Consider the following 26,858-nt stretch of genomic DNA (forward strand, 5'->3'; position numbering starts at 1 on the left):
TCAGTGTTGGATCACAGGCACTGCTTAACTACCCCTGGATATCACCACAATCAAGGCTCTGCAAGCATTGCCTCTAGCCCTCAGTGTTGGATCACAGGCACTGCTTAACTACCCTTGGATATCACCACAATCAAGGCTCTGCAAGCATTGCCTTCAGCCCTCAGTGTTGGATCACAGGCACTGCTTAACTACCCTTGGATATCATCACAATCAAGGCTCTGCAAGCATTGCCTCTAGCCCTCAGTGTTGGATCACAGGCACTGCTTAACTACCCTTGGATATCACACTCAAGGCTCTGCAAGCATTGCCTCTAGCCCTCAGGGTTGGATCACAGGCACTGCTTAACTACCCTTGGATATCACCACAATTAAGGCTCTGCAAGCATTGCCTCCAGCCTTCAGTTTTAGATCACATGCAGTGCTTAACTACCCTTGGATATCACACTCAAGGCTCTGCAAGCATTGCCTCCATCCCTCAGTGTTAGATCACAGGCACTGCTTAACTACCCTTGGATATCACACTCAAGGCTCTGCAAGCCTTGCCTCCAGCCCTGTGTTAGATCACCGGCAGTGCTTAACTACCCTTGGGTATCACACTCAAGGCTCTGCAAGCATTGCCTCCAACCCTCGGTGTACATTCTGAGGCACTGCTTAACTACAGTTGGATATCACCACAATCAAGGCTCTGCAAGCATTGCCTCCAGCCCTCAGTGTTGGATCACAGGCACTGCTTAACTACATTTGGATATCATCACAATCAAGGCTCTGCAAGCATTGCCTCCAGCCCTCAGTGTTGGATCACAGGCACTGCTTAACTACATTTGGATATCACCACAATCAAGGCTCTGCCAGCATTGCCTCCAGCCCTCAGTGCTGGATCACAGGCAGTGCTTAACTTGCTTTGGATATCACACTCAAGGCTCAGCAGGCGTTGCCTGCTGCCCTCAGTGTATGATCAAAGGCAGTGAGTAACTTGCCTTGGCCATCTCACTCAGGGCTCTGCAATCGTTGCCTCCAGCCCTCAGTGTTAGATCACAGGCACTGTTGTGCTAGCCTTGGATGTCACATTTGAAAACTCTGCAAGCATTCACTCCAGCCCTCCGTGTACGATCCAATGCACTGCTGGACTAGCTTTGGAAATCTCACTCTGGGCTCTGCAAAAATTACCTCCAGCCCTCAGCGTTAGATCACAGGCACTGCTGGACTGCCTCCGATAGCTCACTCAGGGCTCGGCAAGCATTGTGTTGAAACCTCAGTGTTAGAGCATACTCAATGCTTGTCTAGCTCCCAATACACCACTTGAGGATATGCAAGCAATGTGTCTAACTCTCAGTCCTGGAACGTAGACACTACTTGTTAGAATTTTAATATCCCACAAAACTATTTTCAAGCTTTGCCTCAAACCCTCACCTCTAGACTTCAAACACTGCTTGTCTACCCCTCACGATCCTACACTTGGCTATGGAATTACTGCTTCCATAACGTTGTCGAAGCCCCTATATACTGCCACACCATAGCTAGATCCAAGTAACACTTTACTAGTCCTGGTTGTGCCACTACTGAGATTCCACTCATTGTGTCTTTTGCTCAGTGCTAGACCCCAGGTCATCATTGATCAGTCTTGGAGTTTTCGCCCAAGTCTGTAAATGTTGCCTCAAACCCTCAGGTCTAGACCAAGGTACTGCCTTGCATATCTTACGTGAAGTGCACGCATTGCCTCCAGCCCTTAGTTCTAGACCATGGTACTTCCTTACTAACTTTGCATACCCTACTTGAAGATGTCCAAGCATTGCCTCCTACCCTCAGTTCTAGACCATGGTACTTCCTTACTAACCTTGCATACCCTACTTGAAGATGTCCAAGCATTGCCTCCTACCCTCAGTTCTAGACCATGGTACTTCCTTACTAACCTTGCATACCCTACTTGAAGATGTCCAAGCATTGCCTCCTACTCTCAGTTCTAGACCATGGTACTTTCTTACTAACCTTGCATACCCTACTTGAAGATGTCCAAGCATTGCCTCCTACCCTCAGTTCTAGACCATGGTACTTCCTTACTAACCTTGCATACCCTACTTGAAGATGTCCAAGCATTGCCTCCTACTCTCAGTTCTAGACCATGGTACTTTCTTACTAACCTTGCATACCCTACTTGAAGATGTCCAAGCATTGCCTCCTACCCTCAGTTCTAGACCATGGTACTTCCTTACTAACCTTGCATACCCTACTTGAAGATGTCCAAGCATTGCCTCCTACCCTCAGTTCTAGACCATGGTACTTCCTTACTAACCTTGCATACCCTACTTGAAGATGTCCAAGCATTGCCTCCTACCCTCAGTTCTAGACCATGGTACTTCCTTACTAACCTTGCATACCCTACTTGAAGATGTCCAAGCATTGCCTCCTACTCTCAGTTCTAGACCATGGTACTTTCTTACTAACCTTGCATACCCTACTTGAAGATGTCCAAGCATTGCCTCCTACCCTCAGTTCTAGACCATGGTACTTCCTTACTAGCCTTGCATACCCTACTTGAAGATGTCCAAGCATTGCCTCCTACCCTCAGTTCTAGACCATGGTACTTCCTTACTAACCTTGCATACCCTACTTGAAGATGTCCAAGCATTGCCTCCTACCCTCAGTTCTAGACCATGGTACTTCCTTACTAACCTTGCATACCCTACTTGAAGATGTCCAAGCATTGCCTCCTACCCTCAGTTCTAGACCATGGTACTTCCTTACTAGCCTTGCATACCCTACTTTAAGATGTGCAGGCATTTCCTCCAGCCCTCTGTTCTAGACCCCAGACATTTCTTGCCTGGCCATGGGTACCCCCTTTTTATCTTTGTAAGCCTTACTTGGCGCCTCAATGCCACACATAAGCACTGCTTGACCAGCCTAAGCCTTTGACAGAATACTCAGTCCTCTCCATGCATGGACCCCTGTTTTAGGGCAGTCTTCACTGAAATCTAGCCAACTGCCCAGCTGATCCTATTTACAGCTGCCCAGCTGATCTCATTCACAGCTGCCCAGCTGATCTTAGGTACAATTGCCCAGCTGATCTCATTCTCAATTGCCCAGCTGATCTCATTCTCAATTGCCCAGCTGATCTCATTCACAACTGCCTAGCCGCTCTCACTCACAACTGCTGAGCAGCTTATCTCACTTAGGACTTGGCAGCTCACTAAATCCTCAAGCCCACCCAGTAGGAATCCTGCTGCTGAAAACCATGTGCATTCCAGGTGCTTAGAGCTTTCACGTCATCTCATCCTTACCTTTTCCATCTGTTCTTTTATAGGAGCACAGTTCTTTTATTTGGGATTTTAAAATATAGTGGTTTTATTCCCTTTTTAAAGCTATTAAATGCCTTTCAGTCGGGTTTCCAAGATGGCACAGAGTTGCTCCCAGTTCCATACACAGCACAGAATCTGCAGACGCAACAACTGGATTTGGAAACACTAGTGTCACCAGAGCTCCAGATTAACAATTTCCCTAAAAGTCTTAATAACCTTGTCTGCTTGAGATGCGACTCTGTTCTTGTGGCCTTCAAAGAGGTTAGAACACAGATAGTTAGATGGATTGGTTGAAGTGAAAATCAGGAGGGCTTGTAAAATAATTTTATGTAAATGAATGGATGTGTGAGTTTGTTTTGCTTTATCTTTTGTCCTCACAACATCGCTGGGAGCGTTGTTGAATCTCTGACCAGCCTTTTCCTCTTCTTCACTTGTCTGCATCGCTTTCCTGAAGTCAACTGCGATCGCTTCCGAGACAGCCCCCGCTCTGCCCACCGCAGGTCTCGCAAGTCTAAGAGAGGTCTGTGCATGATTGCAACTCCTAGCACGCTATCACCCGCTACAAGCGCTTGCGCTCAAGCCATTGCGTCTTTTATTGTTTTGCACAAGTACATCTCATCTGCTTGATTCATCTTTTCAGTCCTGTCCAGTCTGTTTCATGCTTTTTAAAAACTATGACAATTAAAATATTTCTTCTAGTTCATTACAGTTCATTTCTTGAGACCCACCCCTGGGAGAGCTTCTATTACATATTTTTGTATCTATGTGTTTTTCCAATAAATATACCTTCTTTTCCTCTCTAGAGACAGTCATTGGTAGTGTGTAGGATATGAGGGTGAACAGTTAGTAGTTCCCAGTGATAAAACATTAGTGAGACAAGCTCCCAGTGTGATGTCACATCAGTGAGACAAGCTTCCAGTGTGATGTCACATCAGTGAGACAAGCTTCCAGTGTGATGTCACATCAGTGAGACAAACTTCCAGTGTGATGTCACATCAGTGAGACAAGCTCCCAGTGTGATGTCACATCAATGAGACAAGCTGCCAGTGGGATGTCACATCAATGGGACAAGCTGCCAGTGTGATGTCACATCAGTGAGACAAGCTCCCAGTGTGATGTCACATCAATGAGACAAGCTGCCAGTGGGATGTCACATCAATGAGACAAGCTGCCAGTGTGATGCCACTTACAAGAAGGACCGATCTCAGTGTCTTCACTGCAGTAAGCGAGGACAGGTCTCCATGTGATTTGGGTAACGTCGATTCAGTTCTTAGTACGGATGTCACCTAGGTACAGGCGTCCTCCCTTGCTGTACTAAGGGCAGCTCAGAGTTTGATGTTACTGAGCTGAAACTACAGGCAGATTGTCGCCCAGTGCAGTGGTACTGCAGTGAGAGTCGCTCCAGAGTGAACACACTGTAGTGAGAGCAGCTTTTAGAACCCCTTTCCTCCAGTGAGGAAGTTCCTACCTTAAGCCAGCTCTTGACCTGAGATCACAGCAGTGAAGGTGGTTCCTCTTGAGAGGTGGGAGTGATACTAATGTGACTTTGCAGCCCTAAGGCAGCTCCTAATGTGATGTTACCACAGAAAGGGAAGCTCTGAATGTGACATCACTGCAAGTAAGGCCAGCTCACATTGATGCCCCAGGCTACCAGAGAAACCCAGTTCATGCAGCCACTCCCAACAAGAAAAAGTTATCCAGAAATGGCCACTTTAAATCTATCTCCATTACACCGCTTGGATATGCTTTGGGTGTACGCAGGAAGTTCGCTCATTGCACCACTGGCATTTCATGCCCCTCAACTCACTTCATCGCTCCACAGTTTTTTTTTCTTTCTTCTGCCTACTTTTTTCCTCAAATGATTCCCATGGGCCGTTTGAAATAATAAGTTACCTTCCTTTAGGGATTGTTCTTTCGGATAGATACAGAAGCTCCCACCGATTCCTATAGTGAACTCCTTCTCGGCAGCAGAATGATCTGGACATTTTTTCTTCAGCAAGGTGGTGTCTCTAAAATATGCGGAGAGCTGTTCGCATCAGCCATGGCATTGCCCAACTACACTGGCAACAACTTAGTGTACTATACAGTTAGCTGCATGCACTGGTAACATCTGTTCCATCTATTTTTCCACCTCTGGTAAGCTGGTTCGAGGCATGTGTGCTGTAGATACACATGCTTTGCATAAGTCCGCCATCTACGGTTGGGCTCGGATGATTACAAATTGTTTTTGTTCCAAGACGTTTTCTTCGACTCACGAGGCAGTGTGACTCCTCTTCTTGGTAATACTGCACATGGTCATTGACGCCATCTTCAGATAGTTTTTCCCGCGTACCGGTTCGGATGTAGTGTATTGCACTCCAGTTCGAGACTCCATCAGGTTCCCTTCGGTCCTTTTATATCTTTCGACAGTAATGTCTTGATCGGTTTACTATTGTATCCCATACACTTTCCGTAGCAGGTCTTCGGTTTGCATCCGAAGCCACAACACCTCGGGCTTGGCACCGAAACAGAAACTCCTTATTTCTGAACATGCTATTCCTTCGCCGAAAACTAAGCATCCACCACTAAAATTCTTTATTTTCAGTCCGAAATCTCCTCCAGAGCCAATTCTCGAGCATATTTCCTCAAAAGCTCAATCTGAAACAAAAAAGATTCCATATTCATCCTGGAACTAAGAAAATAATAATATTGACCAGAAGGGGGGTGTTGACACAGGAAAGTATGGCACCTGCCATGTATGGTAATGTATAATGAAACATATGCTTCAAACAGTGCAATAGGTGAGGGGCAAAACCCCTAAAACCATCCGAATGGGACCGAAAGTTCCTGAATGAATGCAGTCCAATCCTTTTATTTATTTATTTTTTTAAATAATTTTTATTCACAACTTGGAGCAGAAAAATACAAATTCATAATACAAAACATACAAGGGAGAAAAAAAAATGACAAAATAGCAGAATGAAAATTAGAGCCATAAAAAAAACAAATTAATACAGTACATGACAAAGGAATGTTTAGCGTAGCAGGTAGTTGGGCCAAAATCAATACAGAAATTTACTATAAACTTTAACATAAACATAAACATTCAGGTGATAAAGGAACCCCAGATTTTATCGCATTTCAAAAGAGAGCGAGTGCCTCTGAGCTTAGCCAAAGCATGTTCCATAGAGTAAATATCATTAATCAAAGAACACCATTCCATGATATGTGGGGGTTTAGGGGAGATCCAAGCACGTGCGACAACAAGTTTAGCACATGATAATATAAGAGTGACCACAGCTTGCTGCGGGATGGATGTTGCATGGATATCAAGCAATACCGAGGAAGCTGTAAGAGGGGGGGAAGCAGGCTAATTTTGATTTCATAATTTTGTCCAAAGCTAACCAAAACTCGGATAGCACTGGGCAAGAAAACAGCATATGTTCCAGATCCGCGGCAGAGGCGCCACGCTTTGGACATTTAGTTCTATCATTAAACGTGGTAGTAGTAGACCACTTGATATCCTTTCAGGTGTGTGGTAGAGCATACAAGTGGTTTTAAATTGCTGAAGCCTTAAACTTGAAGATTGAACAACATTATTAATGTTACAAAGAGATGTGGTGATCATGGTAGGGGTAATACTGAACCCCAGTTTAATGCTCCATTTCTTTGATAATTTGGTACAATCATTGGTTTTATAAGTCTTGAGACAACGATAGCCCGTACTAATTAAAGATTCTTTCTTAAATGAATAAAAACAGGCCCAAACATCAGAGTCCATTATTTCTCATATTTTCATCTTGTGTATAAAGAAATCATAAATTTGCATGTATTTAAACCTCATTGATTCTGTTACTTTGTATGGAACTTCTAGTGTCTCAAAGCCTAATAAACGGCGAGTACCAAATATATCCTCCAGTGTTTTAATACCGTGGGCAAGCCAAATATTTCCCATACTATCACTAAATATCCCTGGAAGTCCAGGATTGCCCCATAATAGTAATTTAGGATGAAAGAAAGAGGTTTTACAAAAAGCCAGTATATTAAACCATATCTTAACCGTATCCCTGGCGGTCTTGAATTTAACTCTTAAAATAATTGGGGTAATTAACTCTTAACAAAAACATATTAGCATCTGTATTTAACATAAAAGTATGAAAATAAAGTTGATTATCTGTATTGAGTAGGCATGGTAAACGATCAATAAAGGTTGCCCAAAAATATAGGTTAAAGTCTGGAAAGTTGAGCCCACTGTTATCTAAAGAACCTTTAAGTAAAATCATGGAACGGCGAGTTTTACGATATCCCCAAATAAAGTTAATAAATATTCCATCAAGTTTTTTTTTTTTTTAAAGTTGTTTTTTATTTTATAACAACAAAGCAAATGGGACAGATCTGCACAGGATTATTAGAAAAGATACAAGAATACTTTAGCGGGCCTTTCGCAATTAAATTCAAGTTGGAATCACAAATATTGGACATGACATTGTGAACATATCACTACTTCAACTGTACATCCGAACAAGCACTACTAGTCTGGTTCTTCATCGCCCCCAGTGGTGCTCGGTGGTTCGCAGATGTTACCCCTAAACATGTTCCACGCACCGCATTTTCTTGGGCAGCCACGGTGGATGTAGACAGCCCTCTCCGCTACCATCGCCATAACCATATCTTTACACCAATTACGCAGTGTCGGTGGTACTGCAGAGCCCCACAGCCTGGCGATGTTGCGTTTTGCCATTAACATGCCCAACATCACCCAGTCCTGCTGCCGGTGGTTCAGGTCATTAGGTTCCCACACGTTTAGCAAGCAGCGACGAGGCTCCGGCAGCAGGGAGATGCCTATTGTTTGAGAAATCGTGCGCATCACTGCCGTCCAGTATGTCAATATGAACATGCATACCCAGATGGTGTGGAAAATTGTCCCCTCCTCCACGCAGCCACGTAGGCAGAATTTATGCATGGCTCTCCCTATCTTGTGTAGGAGTGGTCTGATGTAGTACATACGGTGTCATATTTTGAGTTGGACCAGTTTTAATCTTGAGGGGATCGCAGCTTCACGGGGCGAGGCGAGAGCCTCCTGCCATTCAGAGTCGCCAAAGGGGCCCACCTCCTCAGACCAGCTTTGTTTCAGTGTGGCTGTCACGTCCGGGAGGTTATTAACGAGCTTCCTGTATGTGAGGGAAGTGGCCCTGTCCTGCATGTGTTCGGTCAGAAGCCTATCTTCGAGAGGAGACAATTCCTCAAGGATGGTGCCCGTCGGTATAACCGATTGTAGCGCATACTTAACTTGCAGGTATCTAAACATCTCCGTCTGTGACATCTCATATTGGGTTTGTAGACGGGCGAAGTCTGCCACCTTCCTTCTTCCATAAATCCCCTACCACCGAAATACCAATGTTGTCCCAGGCCTGGAATCCCTTACTATTTCGGTGGAAGCCCAACTTGCTTGAGTCCCACAGCGATGTCATTTGGGTGATAGTTCCCAAGCATTTGAGACAACTGTTATTGTTATTGTTATTGTTATTTTTGATTTGTAGCGCGCTCAATCACCTACAGGCCGGGCCCGGTACCATAGCTGTGTCAGGGATATCAAGTCTGAAGGTGGACGGGGGCTGTAAAGATTACCCAGCAGTCCCCTACCTTCAAAAGAGTGTCTATCAGCAAGGTTTGCGGGCTCAGTTTGCGAGGCGTGTAACCAGAAATTAATCTGCTTTAGATGTGCCGCCCAATAGTATAGTTCTATATTTGGAAGTGCAATTCCCACATCATACCAACTTCTAGTTAATTTATCTTGCGCGATTCGGGGCGGCGGGATACTGTTGCAGCAACAGTTTTGAAGTATCGTGCAGGGACCAATGACGGGGTATTTTCAAGCACGTAAAGGAAGCGGGGGAGCGCCATCATTTTATACAGCGCTGCCTTACCTAAAAGTGTGAGAGGGAGAGTCCGCCACACCTTCACGTCACGCTTGAACCGCTCCAGAAGGGGGCTGAGATTTAGGCTATAGAATTCGGCGGGGTCTGGCGTTATAAAGATACCCAGGTATTTAAATGCTGCTGTAGTAGCCCTTAGGGGGCAGGTCAATGGCAGTACAGGCGGCGGACCAGTAAGGATAAACAGGAAGGACTTAGTCCAGTTAATCTTATAACCTGATACTCTACCGAACTTTTCACACACATTTAGTAATTCGAGAATAGATTTTCTGGGGGAGGTGAGATACATGAGGATATCGTCTGCGTATAGGGATATACGATCCTCCCATACTTCAGTCCATCGAGCCCCTTGATGGAGAGTTCCCATCTGATCCAGGTCGCACGAGGTTCCAGGATCAGTGCACATAGCAACGGAGACAGTGGGCATCCCTGTCTCATGCCTCGGCCAAGTGGGAAGTCACATGAGATGTGTGATGTGTCTGTTTGCGACAACATGCGCTAGTGGTTTAGTGTATAGCAAACGAACCCAGGCGCAAAATTTGGGACCAAATCCCATATGTTGGAGCACTGCGAATAAATAATGTAATTCAACTGTATTGAACGCCATAGTGGCGTCAAGCGAAAGGATGATGGCAGGGTCTTTAAGATAGGAGGCACGTGCCAAGACCGCATGAAGCCGACGGAGGTTGAGGGCCGTGCTCCGCTGTGGCATGAAGCCAGATTGGTACGGATGAACTTACGTCGCAAGGTGAGGAGTAAGTCGCAACGCTAGCAATTAGGCTCCGCTCCATCGAGTTTTTTAAAGAAAAGATTGCTAAGAGAAAGTGGGATGGACTGAAATAAATAAAGGAATTTAGGGAGTATTTTCATTTTAATTAAATTAATGCGACCAATAATATTTAAGGGGAGCTTTTGCCATTTCTTCAATTGCAGAACAGTTGTTTTAACTAAAGTATCATAATTGATAGTGACTATCTCTCTAATTTTTGCCGATATTTTAACACCCAGATAGATAGCAGTCTGACATAGCCCTGATCCTGCGACTGAAGGTTTATAATTAGCAATAATTTGAGTTTTATTTAAGTTTAAATTGTAACCGGAAACATCTCCGAATCTACTAGCCTCAGTAGTTATTCCAGGTAGAGCCTTAACGATATCAGTCGAATAAATAGAAATATCGTCGGCATATGCCGTTATTTTCAGTCAGTGAGGGCCCGAACTGAAAGGTATATTGCAAGGTTGTACTTGCAAAGCATGGAGAAATGGTTCAATCGAAAGGGCAAACAATAAGGGTGACAAGGGACACCCCTGACGGGTGCCCCGAGATATGGAAAAATTAGCCGAATTCAAGCCAGCATAAGCAATTTTCACAGTGGGCTATCATATAAAGATCGAATCCAATTTAAAAATTGACCATTAAATCCCATAGTTGTCAATACTGACCAGAGATAATCCCACCCCACTCGGTCAAAAGCCTTCTCCGCATCCAATAAAATCATACCGAGTGGGGTGGAATCCGTCTCCGCTATGTCAAATCCAGTAATGGCCATATTGATGTGGGCAGTAGTATCCCTACCTATTACGAACCTGTGCTGCTGTGGATTAACTATTTTAGGTATAAATGGAGCCAATCAGGTGGCCAGCACTTTTGCGAATACCTAAGCATCTGTATTTATTAACGAAATGGGTCAATATGACCCGCATTCGTCAGCCGGTTTATCTTTTTTCAGAAAGAAGATCAGTTTAGCAGTGTTCCAGGAGTTTGGGGCTTTCCCATTCTCACCAATAAAGCTAAAAACTTGATGAAAAAGGGGCAATAGTTCCTCGATACAAATTGTATACACCTCTAAAGGTAGCGTATCATCCCAGGCTGCTTTTCCCGATGGTAGAGAAATGATAGCTTGCCGGATCTCTAAAAGGCTAATATGTTCAGACAGTTTTTCAAGCCCAAGATTGTCTTGTTTCTCTAAAACATGACACTCCAAATAACTCTGAATGCTAGCCGGGGTGGGATAGTTTTTCTGGCATATATGGTTTCTTGTAAAATTCTACAAACTGCTCAAGTATCTGTGGAGGTTGATCGTATATGATATTATTAGGGCCTTTTAAACTTTTGATCAAAGTGTTAGCTCTCTCATCCGCAGCTTTGAAAGCTAGGAGTTTCCCAACTTTATCTCCGTTCTCATATTGGGAAATTTGAGATTTGTGTAATTTTACACTGCTTTTCTCCCAGAGTATGGTTTTTAAAGTAGCTTTTAAATGTCCTAGTTTTAACCCCAGCTCCACCACATTTGGGGAACATATACGTAAGGTGCCCACCAATAAAAGTTCAAGTGAGAGAATATTATTAGTTAGTGTTTCATTTTTTTTACGCCGTTCAGCGTTTTGTCTAAAGAGAAATTGCTGGGTGAACCCCTGGATACTAGCTTTGTAAGCATCCCACACAATAATACATGAAGTGGAGTTAAGATTAGTTTTGATGAAGTCTGTAAGATGTGTCTTGAGCAGAGTAATAAACATAGGGTTTGTAAATAAATGCCTAGGAAAAGAAAATATTCTAGGACCTGTATGAATTTGTGGAATATTGAACAGAAGCAAAATAGGATTATGGTCTGAGGTGACTCGTGGGCATAATTCAATAGAGCTAGTATTCATAACATTCTCAGATACCCAGGCCATATCGATATGAGAGCAGAGTTTGTGAGCGGCAGAGTAATATGTACAGCCAGCCACTATGGAGTGAATACTGCGCCAGACATCTTTAATGTTATGAATGCGTCCAATTTCTAAAATAGCAGCGCGGGTCTTACGCAAACGTTGAAAGGCACCGTGTCTGGTGGTGTCTAGCTGATAATCCATTATGAAATTAAAATCACCCATAATGACAAGTTCTCCCTCCCGCTCCAGAAGTTCAATATTCAGTTGGTCGAAAATAAGAGGCTCATCAAAGTTTGAGCAATAAACCACACAGAATACAAATTTGCAATTTTCAATAGTTAATTGCAGGATGGCCCACCGTCCGCTTTTATCACAGGTAGTTTTGCAGATTTCTACTCCGAGACGTCGACCTTTAAGAATGGCAACCCCCCTAATTGAAGCATTAAAAGTTGAACAAACAATAACTTCGTAACCAAGTTGTCCCAAAACTTTCTATTCTTGTAAGCGATGTGGGTCTCAGATAAGAAAACAAAATGTGGGCCATACAGTGCTAGCTCTTCTCGAACCAAACATCTTTTATTCTTATTAATAAGACCTGCAACGTTCCGAGCCAAGCATTTTAACCGAAACATTCAAAAAGATTCATATATCTCTTATCGTTCTGCAAAAATAAGACAAATAAGCTTCTCCCAGGTACTTCCACCAAATCTCCTTCTCGAGTTATATTTTCCAAACAAAAACCCACCCCACCCAACCACCCCCTAGAGAACCCACCCCGCTCGCCTGGCTCCCTTACCTCTCTCACGAGGTAACTCCCCTCAATATTCTGCTGCCGCTAGTTTGGCAGCTACCCTGGGGAGCAGCAAGAGGTTCGACCTCCTACCTTACCCTAGTACAAGTAATCAGAGAGCTAGAAGAAAAAAAGGAAAAGTATCACTATAAGATCATCAAAAAGATAATCATTAAAATAAAAGTAGAAATTAAGTTTAGAAATCTAAATTTTCAATCTCTCTGAATTTAGGCAAATGTAAATAAAACATTCTCAGCCTCCCTTTCGTCAGTGAAAAAATAAGCGCGACCACCCTTAATAACCTTTAAGCGAGCAGGTTCGTGCAGAAACACTTGCCCACCAAGAGATTTAAACGGGTCAATAAGCTTACCAGTCCCAATCAGATAGATCCGGGAACGCTTTCTGAAATAATTTTACGACAAATGCCCTAGGATCTGCTCCCTCTGCCCCCTCTGGAATACCAAAAAGTCTCAGATTTGTGCGTCTTTGACTATTTTCTAAATCTTCACCTTTTAGCTGTAGGGACATAATCTGGGCCTCATGTTGGTTCACAGTGGCTTCGGTACGGGCAGACCCTTCCTCTATGTTAACCACCCGATGTTGTAAGTCCTTCACTTCTTGTGTTATCCCCCCATCTTGATGGTAATATCTTGCAGAGAATTCTGAAGCCTACTATTATCTTCTCGCAGCTGCAAAAAATGATCTTGTGCCTCTTGCCGGTGATTAGATAAGGTCTGTAAAATAATGTCAAAAGGAGAGCTGACAATCTCTTGTGCTCCTGATATAGTTGACCCAGAAACAGTAACTGGAGATTGTGGTATCACAGGAGTTAATGTTGGTGAGACAAGAGGTACTAATGAAGTTGAGCTGGGGGTAATATTGTTTAGAATTGCATGGTTTAAAGATGCCGGCTCGGTAGGGGGTAAAAACAGAGCATATATCCACAGGAGCAGTCTCAAGGGATACCGCCGAAGATATCATATTAGTAACAGGCAAGTGTGATATATCATTAAATGGAGAGATATTGTCTGGTGAAGCAGAGGAGACTTGAGTGGAATCGTGATGTGGCAGGCTCGTGCCAGAAAGTCTCAAAGTTAAGTTCTTCACCAGCCCTTTAGCCTGTATCCATTTCCTGAGAGAGCTCTTCTCCACAGGGTGAAACGTCCTAGTAAGGGGGACGGTGATTAAAGATGGTGCATTTACTAACCCCAGAGATGTTCCTTTCTTATTCTTGGGTTTTGACTTTAGTTTAGCTTTGTCTCTTCTGTCAATCAGATATTTAGCGGTATCCAATGAGGTGCCCGTATCTGCAAGATCTTCATATTCCTTATCAGAGGCGTCTTCACCAAGCACTTCTTCTGCCTCCAATTGCAGGCAGTCAGTGAGTGTATCACCCAACTCGGTAGCCTCGGCTGCTTCAGGGCTTACATGATCAGCTGCCAAAGTCAGAGTATTCTCAGCTCCTAGATTTAAAAGTGCCGGGGAATTAATCTCAGATTGAAGGCTCTTCTCTGGCTCTATAATTAGATTTATAAGCTTCTCTGGGGCACATGATTCAAGCAACGCTGGTTTAGTTGCCAGAAGATTTTCAGAGCTGTTGTCCAAGCCAGGTACTGGTACTGGTACTGGTATTAAGTCGTCAGCTACTATCACGGTCTATACAGCTATGTTAGCAGTAGCATAATTTTCAGTTTCCACCCCTCCTTGGTTGCCTTTAGGAGCCCCGTTTTTAACAATAGAAGAAGCCCCTGACACCACAAGCGTGGGTGGTCATAATACCTGCTTCACCGGTGGAGTAGAGGTGGCTCCCCCCCCCCCGAGGAGGAGATCGGCACCTTCACTACCGCCGCAATACCATTAGTCACGGGAGCAGCTACCGCCACCGTCGTCAGTGCCACCATCTCTGCCGTGGTATTTTTGTTATTGGCACGTGTGGATCTGGGCACATTCTTTGGAGCCATTAATGCCCGGTAGCCCCGCTCTGAGCCCGCTGCAGTGCAAGCCGTTGAAAGGGCCGGTCGAAACCAAAGACCGGACCAGCCGAACGTCGGACCGCTGACCAGCCACGGGGTGGTTTGCCGGGCGGTTAGCAAAGGAAGTCGAATCAGCCGCTGCATCCACGTAAGAGGCCAAGAGAGTCAAACAGCCAAGTGAGTCAAGCTGGAGCCGATAGATCCAGCTCCAGTAATCGTGAACCGCCATCTTCGGCTCTTGATCCCCAGCACAGCTAAAATCTTCAGTCCACTTGAAAAAGGAGTTTCAGCAGAAATAATCCGTTCTCCGTACATTCATTGCACATTCCGTTCAATAGTCTGGAAAGTCATCAGCGAGAAAAAGCATCTCTACGATCTGTCGGGTAAGGCAAGTGAGGAGCCCCCAGTTAGCTGCTGCTCCGCGGCGTCCTCAGTCCACCATCTTCCAAAACGAATGGCAGTCCAATCCTGTGCACACGTATTTGTCTAGTTTGAAAGTTCAATCCAAAGTTCGAAATCAGAGCCAGTAAAGTCTTCTTGCAAGAATTCTTATTCTTTATTCCAAAGAACACCACAGGGCCCAGCCAACACGTGTTTCATCGTTGAGATAATAACCTTTGACTTGTCTATCAAATTTGTAGCAGTGTGTATGGCACTCCAGTCAGAACGCTTCACCGGCAGTGGTGTTGGGATCAGCGTACTCGCTAGATCTCATGGCATACTTGGGCCATCATCTTAAAAGGATATCGCACTCGCTTTAGATTAGGAAGATACACATCGCTTTTATCTACTGTGCCATACACAACGCTACAAATTTGATATTCAAAACAAGCACATTTTGAAGATTGGTTTACCTTCATCTTTGCACACACAATTCTTATTTGGAAAGACCTAGCCGGGTCGGAAGTATAACTGTGAACTAGGCATAGAACTGGCTTTTGTGTAGCCATACAGGACTGAAGAAGTCAAGGGTTATTATCCCAACAACGAAACACGTGTTGGCTGGACTCTGTGGTGTACTTTGGAATAAAGAATAATAATTCTTGCAAAAAGACTTTACTGGCTCTGATTTCGAGCTTTGGATTGGACTTTCAAACTAGACAAATGTGTGCACAGTATTGGACTGCATAAGAAAATAATGATATAACCACCGAAACAACAGACTTCTAAGAAGCAGTTGAGTTTTGAGGAGACATTGGACATTCCTGTTCAACCTGTAAAGAAGAAAAGAAAGGAGGCTGCAACTAGTCCATTTCACATTGCCATTCCCGCTTCACCTATACTACAAACACCACCTCACACACCAAATTTGCCTGAAGCAGGTAACATATCCACTCAATCAATAGTAGAGGAATATCAGGATATGCCAGATGGTACACAACCAGGGGATCCTTGGGATGATTATGATATTTAGCCTCGAGCAGATCTGACCCGGACTTCTATCCCACTTGCCCATCACCACCTGATGCCTCTGCTTACCAGGACCTAATGGCAGCCACATTCCCTCAGGTTCCTCTATATAAAGAGTCAATGAGGAGGACTTTCTGTTTGAGACTTTGTCTAATGCACAGAGAGGGGCACAAAACTTACCATTACTCAAAGGTATTACATGTCATTCAGATGACATTTTAAAAGATCCAGTCAAAGCGAGGATTATTACTCCACGTATTGACAAAAAGTAAAAAGCAGCCCGGTCAGAGCCCATTTTTATTGAAAGTCAACTAACCCCGGACTATCTAGTCATGTCAAACGCAAGGAAAAGGGCTAACTCCCTAAAAACTGGAGCTGCACCACCTTCAGAAAGAGTCCAAGCTCATAGATGCCTCTGGTCAATATTGCGGCACAAGCAGCTAATCATTGGGATCTAGCCAACAGCCAAGCTTTGTTAGCAAGGTATGACCTGGCCCGCTCGGACAAAATGGAACAACTATTCCAACACCTCACAGTGAAGCCTAGAAAAAGGGGTCAAGAAATAGTAAATGAAGGTAAACGGATTACCAACAATTCTAATAAATGTGCACTGAATCCAGCCGACACCACTGCTAGGGGTATAAACCCCAGTACCCTATTACGTAGGCATGTGTGGTTAAGGGTGTCAGGATTTAAGCCTGAAATACAGCAGGCCATACTAAATCTCCTGTTTGATAAATAACATTTTTTGGACCTCAAGTGGACCCAGCCTTTGAAAAAATGAAGAAGGACACTGAGGTAGCAGCATCAATGGGAGCTCTTCAATCTAACATGGGCCATGGTTCTTTTCGTAGGTCCAATTACAAGGTGCAAAAACAGCTACTACAGATACCTCTGCGTCATAATACAAAAATCACAGACAAACTTATACATCTAGAGCTTCCTACAGAGTCTCTTATAGAGGAAATACTTCTAAAGGAAGAGGCAGAGAAAACAAAACCCATTCCTCAAATGCCAATAACAAAAAATAACTTACTATTTCCTCAGAACAGCTAATACCTGTCGTGGGTCGTCTTCTACAGTTTCTCAACAATTGGAACTCAATCACAACAGACCAATGGGTCATGGACATTATCCTACTTGGATATTGCCTGGAACTTATAACTCCTCCAAATATCCCACCTGGCAAACACAAACTATCTTCACAACTTCAAATCCTTCCGCAACAAGAGATAACAGCTCTGTTACAAAATGGAGCAATAGAACCAGTTCCACAGCAATTTCATGGGTATATTCACTATACTTTATCATCCCCCAAAAAGACGGATCCCTACGGCCCATTCTCCATCTCAGAACATGAAATCATTATTTCACATCAGAAGACTTCTATATGGTCACTCTCCAAGAGATCATTCCGTTATTACAAAAAGGGGACTTCATGGCGGCTTTAGATCAAAAGACGCCTATTCCCATATACCAATTCATCGCGCATACAGGAAAGACATCAGATTTCTATTACAAGGGAAACATTATCAGTTCAAAGTTCTCTGTACCAAGACTATTCTCAAAATGTCTAGCAGTGGTAGCAGCACACCTGGCCGACAAAATATTCATGTCTTCCCATATCTAGATAACTGGCTTATCAAAGAAAACAACTACAATCTTTGCAACCAAAACACTCAACAAACCCTAAATTTGCACCATCAACTAGGGTTTACCATCAACCTTCAAAAGTCTCATCTACTACCAGCCACTAATCAGTAGTACCTAGGAGCCATGCTCAGCACACGTTTAACGTTAGCATACCAAACATAGACAGACTGCACAACATAGTAACATTAATTCAACAGTTTGAAACAGGATGTCACGTTCCTGCCAAAACATTTTTCAGACTTCTGGGCATGATGGCATCCTGTATTCACATAGTCCCACGTGCCAGACTAAATATGAGACTTCTACAACAATGTCTCTCTCAGCAATGGACTCAATCACTGGGTCAGCTTCACAATCTAGTGTTGGTAGACAACTACACGCATCATTCTCTGAAAATGGTGGAATCCACAAATTCTATCCAAGGGGCGGCCGTTTCAGGGCCCAGTTCCCCAAATGATTCTAAGAACAGATGCATCCCTAACAGGTTGGGTAGCACATTTCAACAACCTCACCATTCAGGGAATATGGGGTTCCAAACACAAGAATCTCCATATCAATCACCTAGAGCTGCAAGCTGTTCATCTAGTAACCAAAGCATTACTACCTCACCTACAACACAAAGTTGTCCTCATTCGAACAGACAATATGACAACTATGTATTATTCAGCAACGGGGGGTGGGGGGGGGAGGCACGCTCTACAACTATCTCACCTGGCACAGAAAATATGGAGGTTACCAATACACCACAACATTCACTTGCTAGCAGAACATGTCCCAGGGACAAGCAATCAAATTGCCAACTTTCTGACAGAAAGCAAAAACAAGTCCGTGAATAGGAAATTCACCCCAAGGTTCTTCAACCATACTTTCACAAATGGGCGTTTCCAGAAATAGACCTATTTGCAACAAAAGAAAACGCGAAATGCCCACACTTCGCAAGCAGGTATCCACACCATCAATCCACGGGCAATGCTCCATGAATCAACTGGTCAGGGATATTTCCATATGCTTTTCCACCTCTCCCACTACTCCCATTAGTGGTCAGGAAACTCAGACAAACATCTCTTGTGAGGAAATTAATAGCTCTAACATGGGCTCGACAACCATGGTTCTCAACACTCCTAGAACTGCCTCTAGTCCCACACAGGAAGATTCCCCTTAACCCGGACCTTCTCACTCAGAACCACAAACACGAAGATATCCCAATCCTAAAGAAATGAATCTTGCAAATTGGCTTCTGAAGTCTTAGAATTTGGATACTTAAATTCACCTCAAGAATGAATGAACATTCTTGAAGAGGCTCGTAAACCTACCACAAGGCAATGTTATGCAGCAAAATGGAAACGTTTTGTTATGTTCTATCACAAACGAGACGTCAATCCCCTTCATGCAAAAGTAAAAGAAAATATTTTATACCTATTGTATTTATAGAATGCAGGGTTAGCATACTCTTCTATGCGATGTGCAAAATAGACAAATACATATCTATGTTTAAAATTCCAGTTATCAATGCCTTTATGGAAGGACTTAAAATAATAATTACTCCTAGACTTGCACCTGCTCCAGCATGGAACTTAAACATTTTCCTAACAAGACTAATGGGTCCACCTCTTCAACCACTACACTCTTGTCAATTGCAGTACCTTTCATGGAAACTTGCCTTTTTAATCGCTATTACTTCTCTTAGAAGGGTCAGTGTCAGTCAGTCAGTCAATCACTTTTATTCGATTATTGAGAATCATAAAAAGACACAGGATACAGTTCGAAAAATACACAGGGTATAAAAAGGACAGTATAAAAATATCTACATATTGTATCTACATGATAAATCATACATCAAATCATCAGCGTATATTTTAAGATAACATGTACACAAGCAGTATATTAAAAAATACATTCCATTTTTTAAAAAAGAAATAAGTATTAAAACATTTTAAAACATCAGAATATCTATTAAAAAAGCATTAAGATATTTCGTTTATAATTAATCCTTTATTTCCTTTACTACGCATTTTGTTAATACGGACTCATGCTACTAGAAAATTTGCAACATGAAAAGTGATTTGTGCATTATGCAAAAGTTGCAAAAATAGGAGCGCTGGCCTAACCTGTACAAAGCCGGCCTCTCTAAGGATGGGAACAAGGTATTTCCTTCTGATTTTACCATAGTGATCACAAAACATAATAAAATGTAGAGTATCCTGAGTTGAAAAGTGATCACAGTCACATGGCTTATTGTTATCAGGTGTATCCCATCTGTATTAAGTGCCCAACAAAAAATGTATTAGGTTCAAATGAAATCTAATTAAAAGAAAGCGGTGAAATGGTTTATTAACAAATACCAGGTAGGGTTCTGGGCCTGGGACAGTTTTAAGGGCAAAGTTTCTTCTAACCGTTGTTTTTTTAAATTCTATTTCCTCCCGTTCTACTGTAAAAAGATTTATCAGTGATGTCTTTATCGTCTTGACATCCTCCTTTTGGATGCCCTCAGGGGAGTTAAAGAGATCAATGCGTCCCACCTTGGTTAACATTGTTTTTACATACATCAACCATGGGATCTTTAAGGCTCCATCCATGCTCAAACAGTCTTCGAGGATTTTATGATTTAGTGAAATTTCCTCGTTTAGCCAAGTTTTTAGCCAAGAGATGACAGGGGCAGATTTTATGATGTCTGAGACATACCCAGTACCCAGCTCTGAATGGATGGTAAAGGTAGGTGTAGACTGGGGGACAGAGAGTAATGATCTAAAAAAACTATTTTCCGCCCTCTGGATGAGGACTGGATTTATATATCCCCAAATTGAGGCCCCATAGATGGCAATTGCCATGCTTTTAGCGTTGTACACTTTAAGAATAGCGTTCGTTGGTCGTGACCCCAATTTTTTAGCAAAATTCAAGAGGGCTCCAGCAGATCTGCTCACCGCATTTGATTTGGCCTTATGTTGAGCACCCCAAGTACCTTTATCATCAAATAAAACGCCCAAATAAATAAAAGAAGGGACCCTATGTACTTCCTTTCCTGTGCAAACAAGGGTTATGGGTTTCTTTTTCCTGCCCTTGAGTCCCATAATCATAACATGCGATTTTTGCGTATTTATTTTTAGATCTAGAGAGGTCATAAAGTCCCCAAAGGAAGCCAATAACTTATTGAGAGCCACACCTGTTCGTGCCAGGAGGACCGCGTCGTCCGCGTACAGGAGGACCGGAATGTTAATCTCTCCTGCACGCGGAACATCGGACCCCAAGGTAGAAAGCACCGGCTCGAGTGCGTTTATGTACAATGTGAAGAGGAGAGGAGCAGGGATGCAACCTTGTCTCACTCCTCTCTCTGAGTTAAAGGGTTCAGTGCATCTACTATCCTGGGTTACTCTAACCGAAGCCTCCAATCCTTGGTGCAGATCGGCCAAGAAACCCACTAGTGATCTTTCTATGCCCATTTCCAAAAGGACCCCCCACAGCCTTGACCTGTTGACCAGGTCAAAGGCTGAGGAGAGATCCATAAATGCCATATATAAGGCCCCTTTTTTAACCATAGTGTATTTGCTGATGATCAGATGCAAATTAAGGCACTGATCCAGTGTGCTTCTTTTGGGCCTAAAACCATATTGGGCGTTAGATAAGATTCCCCTGCCTTCCAACCAAGATGTTAACCTCCCCAAAATGACTCTGCCCAAGATTTTAACGGCAGAGTCAATGAGGGAGATAGGTCTGTAGCAGGCAGGGTCGCTCTTTAGGCCTTTTTTAAAAATAGGTATGATAATAGATCTAGCCCAAGATTGTGGGAGCGTGCCGGCCCTAGCGGAATTAAACACATTCGTCAAGATCCTGGCCCAGAATTTAGGTGCTGCCTTATATAAATCCGCAGGGATCCCATCAGGGCCCGGCGCCTTATTTTTGGATGTCTCGTTTATAGCTTTTTCAACTTCCTCGGGGTCAAAAGCTTCAATTATGTCAACGTTAAGTGGAGTTGAGTCATTCTGTGTTTGGTCAAGTAAAGGCTGACTGTAAATATTACCAAAATGGGATAACCACAAGTCGTCAGGTATGACACACTCCACGGGATGATTCTCTGCTCCTGAGAAGTATGGGTGATTAATCACTTCCCAAAATTTAGAGCTGTCCCGAAGGACCTCTGGTGATTGGAGATCCATCCATGCCTGTTCTTTGATGTCCTTCTTCCTAATGTAAATAGCCTGTTTGTACGCCTTCCTAAGTTGTATTATATTAGGTTTATTTCTTGGTGACTCTTTTAAGGCCTTTAGAAGGGCAGAGTGAGCCCTTGAACAGTTAGAATCGAACCACCGTTTGCCTTTCTGCCCCCCGGTTTTTGTTTTCAAGGTTAGGTCATTATTAACTTGCTGACATACTCGGTTAAAGGCCTGTACAATGATGACATTAGGGGAAAGGGGGTCCAGACAGATGCCTACCTCCTCTTCAACCTTTGCTAGAACCTCTTTTAGAAAGGTGATCAGTGTTACGTTAGACCATTTTAACCTTCTACCCTGGTCTTTGATTATCAGATCTGTCACTGAGTGCGTGCCAGATTCTTTGGAATCTTTAAAATCTATTAATCCATCCTGTGAGACCTCTAGCACCACAGGATTGTGATCACTAAAAATAGAGTCTACTACTCTACAGCTAAAAATGAAAGTCAAAATGAAGGATGAAATGAAAATGTAATCTATGACTGAGCCTGTGTCTTTCCCCTTGTGCGTTATTGGTCTTGGACCTAATGGACAGCAACTAGATTCGTAAAGATTAAAGGTGGCCAAAGAGTTCTCCAAGGCCTCCCCGCCTTTGGTGTGCTCAAAATGTGTAAAGAGCGAGAGAGGTGGGCCACCCTTATCTTCTATAGTGCAGTTCATACGACAAGGATGAGTATTGAAATCACCCATCAAAATGATCTCAAAACCACTTTTACGTAATTTATAGTTTTCCAAAAATTCCTCAAGTAATACCAAAAGTTGATTAGTGCTGACAAATTCAGGAGAATTATAAAAATTAATCAATAAAATAGTAATCAAGTTTGTCATTGACAATTCTACAACCAAGAAATGTGGGGAGCAAGTCTGTAACTGTTTGGCTTTCCCTTTCAAGTTAAGTGAAAGTAATATAGATAGACCGCCCTTTGCTCTACCCGACACACTTGGAGTAGAAAGAATATTAAAATGAACGAATCCATCTAACTCAAAATTATTGGCTGTATCCCAGGTTTCCTGAAGTGTAATAATATCAAAAGATGAGATAAAACTCAGTCAGTTCTCAACTTCGACCTTAGATCTTAATCCTGCGATATTCCAACTAAGGATCCTACAGGTCTTCCTACATGTCAATGGAGGGATCTGATTGGTATCATTTGCCTTCTGTAGTCAATCCAGGTTGTCTGAGAGAGAGAGTGGGGAGTAACGATTAGATAAAGGGACACCCTCTTTCCGTGTATTATTCAGATGCGATGTCAGTGTCGTGATTAATGGAGCACGCTGAGTGGCTAGAACTGAGGCCCCTTCCTTGAGTTGCATAGCAAAATGACAAGGCCCTAAAGTAGGACTACTTTTGTTCCCAGCTGACCTTTGTGTGGATGAACTAGCCTTTAGGCCCCCCGCGGTGGATAGAAATACCCCAGAGGGAGTGGTCTAATTGCATTGTTTGTTATCAGCGACCCATCCCAAAATAGTTTTTCTGCCACTTCTTTCTCAGAGAAGTTAATGACTATGCAGTCTCCCATGATGTTCTTATCCCCATGTCCTACCCACCCTACCCTTCTGGCCATGATGATATAAGGGGTTATGTCGAGTTCACCACTGCAATATTGTTTGCACCATTCTCTAGATTTATCTAGGAGGTCCCTGGTAGATTCTTTCTCATTATGGGGCAAAGATGGAGCCCCGGCTATTACTGCTACGTAGGGTGCCGCCTGAGGTGGTAAATGCAGTCTAACAGTGCTAGCAGAACTACAGTTAAGTGAATTATGGGAGGTGTTAGAACCTGCCATGATATTTTCTTGTGTGGTGGGGGTAGCAATATATTGAGAGGAATGGTTACTAGTGCAGTGGTTAGGCACATGAGATAAAGTTGGTGATTGGGTTGGTGGAACATCCGTTTGTAGCGGGTGCGCATTAGGTGGGATAGTTTTAACCGTGGTGCATTCCATTAACTCCATGGTATGAGTTTCATTAGACTTATTTACATTAGTAGGCATATGTTCTTTAGCTCGAAAGTCATTAATGAATTAATCAATTTTCTCACACCTCTTTAGCAACCCGGCCAAACAGGTATTCAGGCAGTCCACAATGTCTTTACCAATTTCTTCCAATATTGGCTCAAGGCGAGCGTTAACCAATTCTTCTAATTTATCCCCCATGATTAAGCAAATGTCTTTAACAAGGTCCTGATGATGGGAAGCGAGAACACCTTTTCCCCCTATTTTCTTAAGTTTCTTTCTGGATTTATTGGGGGACACATTTTGACCCAGACCCAGATTCTTTGTGTACTGCTCTGGTGAGTTGGTAATCTCTGGGTTACTAACAGGCAACTCCTCAGCCGAAGGACTGATAGGGATAACCACCGTGGGGTGTGAGGGTTCAGTATCAGTGGAGTTAGTGACTTTGCCCAATTCCAGTTCTTTTTCAGCGTTGGCTATTTTCTGATTAATGGCTCCTACCGCTGATGTAAGGTATGAGATGATAGTATCTGCCTTGCGGGGAACTTTAGCATCTTTAGCCCCCTGACCCTCAGGTCCCAGATGCTTACGCTTACCCATTTGTCTGATCAAGGGGGGTGGCCACATTCTTGAAGAGGCTCGTAAACCTACCACAAGGCATGTTATGCAGCAAAATGGAAACGTTTTGTTATGTTCTATCACAAACAAGACGTCAATCCTCTTCATGCACAAGTACAAAAAAATATTTTATACCTATTGTATTTATAGAATGCAGGGTTAGCATACTCATCTATGCGATGTGCAAAATAGACAAATACATATCTGTGTTTAAAATTCCAGTTATCAATGCCTTTATGGAAGGACTTAAAATAATAATTACTCCTAGACTTGCACCTGCAACTTAAACATTTTCCTAACAAGACTAATGGGTCCACCTCTTCAACCACTACACTCTTGTCAATTGCAGTACCTTTCATGGAAACTTGCCTTTTTAATCGCTATTACTTCTCTTAGAAGGGTCAGTGAAATACAGGAATTAACTCTTGAAGACCATTTCTTTCAAATACATTGTGACAGAGTAATGCTTAGAACTAACCCAAAATTCCTACCAAAGGTAGTTTCCAATTTTCACATCAATCAATCTATTGTCTTATTTTTTTCCACAAGCAGACAGTCGCAGAAAGGGCATTACGCACTTTAGATGTCGAAAGGACACTAATGTACTACATTGACAGACCTAAATTTCACAGAAAGACACAACAAATATGTTTTACCTTTGCACCTCCTTGTATGGGAAAGGCAATATCTAAATCAGACATTTCAAGATGGATAGTTAAATGCATTCAAACTTGTTACATAAAAGCTAAACCACTTGTATATGTTCCCCCCAAAAGCTCACTCCTCTAGAAAGATTGGAGCTTCCATGTCTTTCTTGGGGAACATTCCTATTGTGATATGTGTAAAGCAGCAACATGGTCTACGTCACACACCTTTATAAAATATTGTGTGGCTGTATTTGCACAACAAGTCAATGTTGGTCAGGCAGTACTTAAAACTCTTTTTCAGACAACTGTAACCCCCACAAGTTAACCACTGCTTAGGGAGAGGGACTGCTTTACAGTCTATGCAAAGCTTGTGTATCTACAGCCACATGCCTCAAAAGGATTATGCTACTTACCCTGTAGGCATCTGTTCTTGGCATGTAGTGCTGTAGATTCACATGCACAACCCCTCCTCCTCAATAATTCTTGTGTAGGTTGCAGTTCACACACTTTAGTTCATATGTATGCATGGACAGCTATAGCTTACTTATGCAGCATCCTTACATTCTCACCTACCGATGACAAAACAATCTGAAGATGGCGTTTATGACCATGCGCAGTATGAACTGAATTAATATTATTAACTGTTCGATTAATTAAAATAGTTACAGTAAAAGCAAACATGCTGTAAAAACATAAAAATAATTGAACTAAGCAGTTCCTCCCTCCTGCCCCGAGCACCCTCCCCTACCCATCCCTCTCCTGGCTTTGTGCTCGGCCTTTTACCTGTAGGCACGGTATACAGTCCCCAGTGTTACTTGAAATTATTTGTTGATTAAAAACAAATTGATACAAGCCTTTAAAAAAGCTCGGTGCTTGTCGGGGACCAGCCTGCTTGTTTCAGCGAGATTCGGCGTGTCAGTTACAGGAGCAGGATTGCATCCCTGCAAGTCCTTTAGGGCAATCCTGGTCAAGTGCGTGAATTTTCGCAATTTTGTTAACCCCTTCCACGCTGATGACGAGCTGGGCTCGTCATGGCGTATCCTCCTCGCACGCTGATGACGAGCCCAGCTCGTCGCGTAACATGCGCTTTTAAAAATCTCAGCGTACGAGCGGAATTCCGCTAGCGCGCATGAGGTTAAATTCATTGTCTCTGATTTGAAAAAACAGAAGGCTGAGGCTTCTCTGCAGGTCTTTGCTCCATTAACAGTACAGATCAGGCGTAGGAGGCGCTGACGTTCATTATTCAGTTTGGGGAATCAGCACAGGAGGTGCAGCCAGCATTCCTCCGGGAAAGAGAACATCCTATATTCTGTATTTTCCCCCTTACATGCCCATGCTGGGTTAAAACAAGTGATATGTACCATTGTAAGTCTCATAAAAGTATTATACTTCGGGCTTGCGGCGTCAGGGGCTCGCTTAGGTAGGGTTGGTCTTTTCCCACCATGTATGACTTATTCGGTGGCTTTAGGATAGGACTTGCGCGAAGGGCCTTAATGTCTTGAGCAAAGGATACTTAACCGACTTGTTTCTTCCAGGCATTAAGTGGCATTTCCAAAAGCCATAGGGTTGCCTCCTCTATCTTCAGTGTGTTAATAGCACGGCCAAGGCTGGCAAGCCAGACTGACCCCACCTCTTCGAAGGCGGAACTCAACTGATATCTTAAGGAGTCTGCTGGAGCCTTCAAAGTCCTGAGGTTTAGCTTTATGAGGTCCCCCTGGCACGTCAGATGCGGCCTCCTGGGG

General features: G+C 43.2%; 1 protein-coding gene across 7 annotated transcripts in view; it reads left to right on the top strand.

The window, feature by feature from the left end:
• Positions 1 to 26,858, top strand: part of RIMBP2 (RIMS binding protein 2) — a 1,349,166-nt gene that overhangs the window by 1,176,716 nt on the left and 145,592 nt on the right. For 3 of the 7 annotated variants that reach the window (XM_086942673.1, XM_086942667.1, XM_086942668.1), the window contains one exon: positions 3,747 to 3,812. The exons of the other annotated variants lie outside the window; for them this stretch is intronic. In XM_086942673.1, coding sequence (XP_086798799.1) covers positions 3,747 to 3,812 — 66 coding nt within the window. The remainder of the gene's footprint in view (positions 1 to 3,746; positions 3,813 to 26,858) is intronic. 7 annotated transcript variants of the gene reach the window in all.

Source organism: Lissotriton vulgaris, chromosome 11 (assembly GCF_964263255.1).
Source record: "Lissotriton vulgaris chromosome 11, aLisVul1.2, whole genome shotgun sequence".
Lineage (NCBI taxonomy): Eukaryota > Metazoa > Chordata > Amphibia > Caudata > Salamandridae > Lissotriton > Lissotriton vulgaris.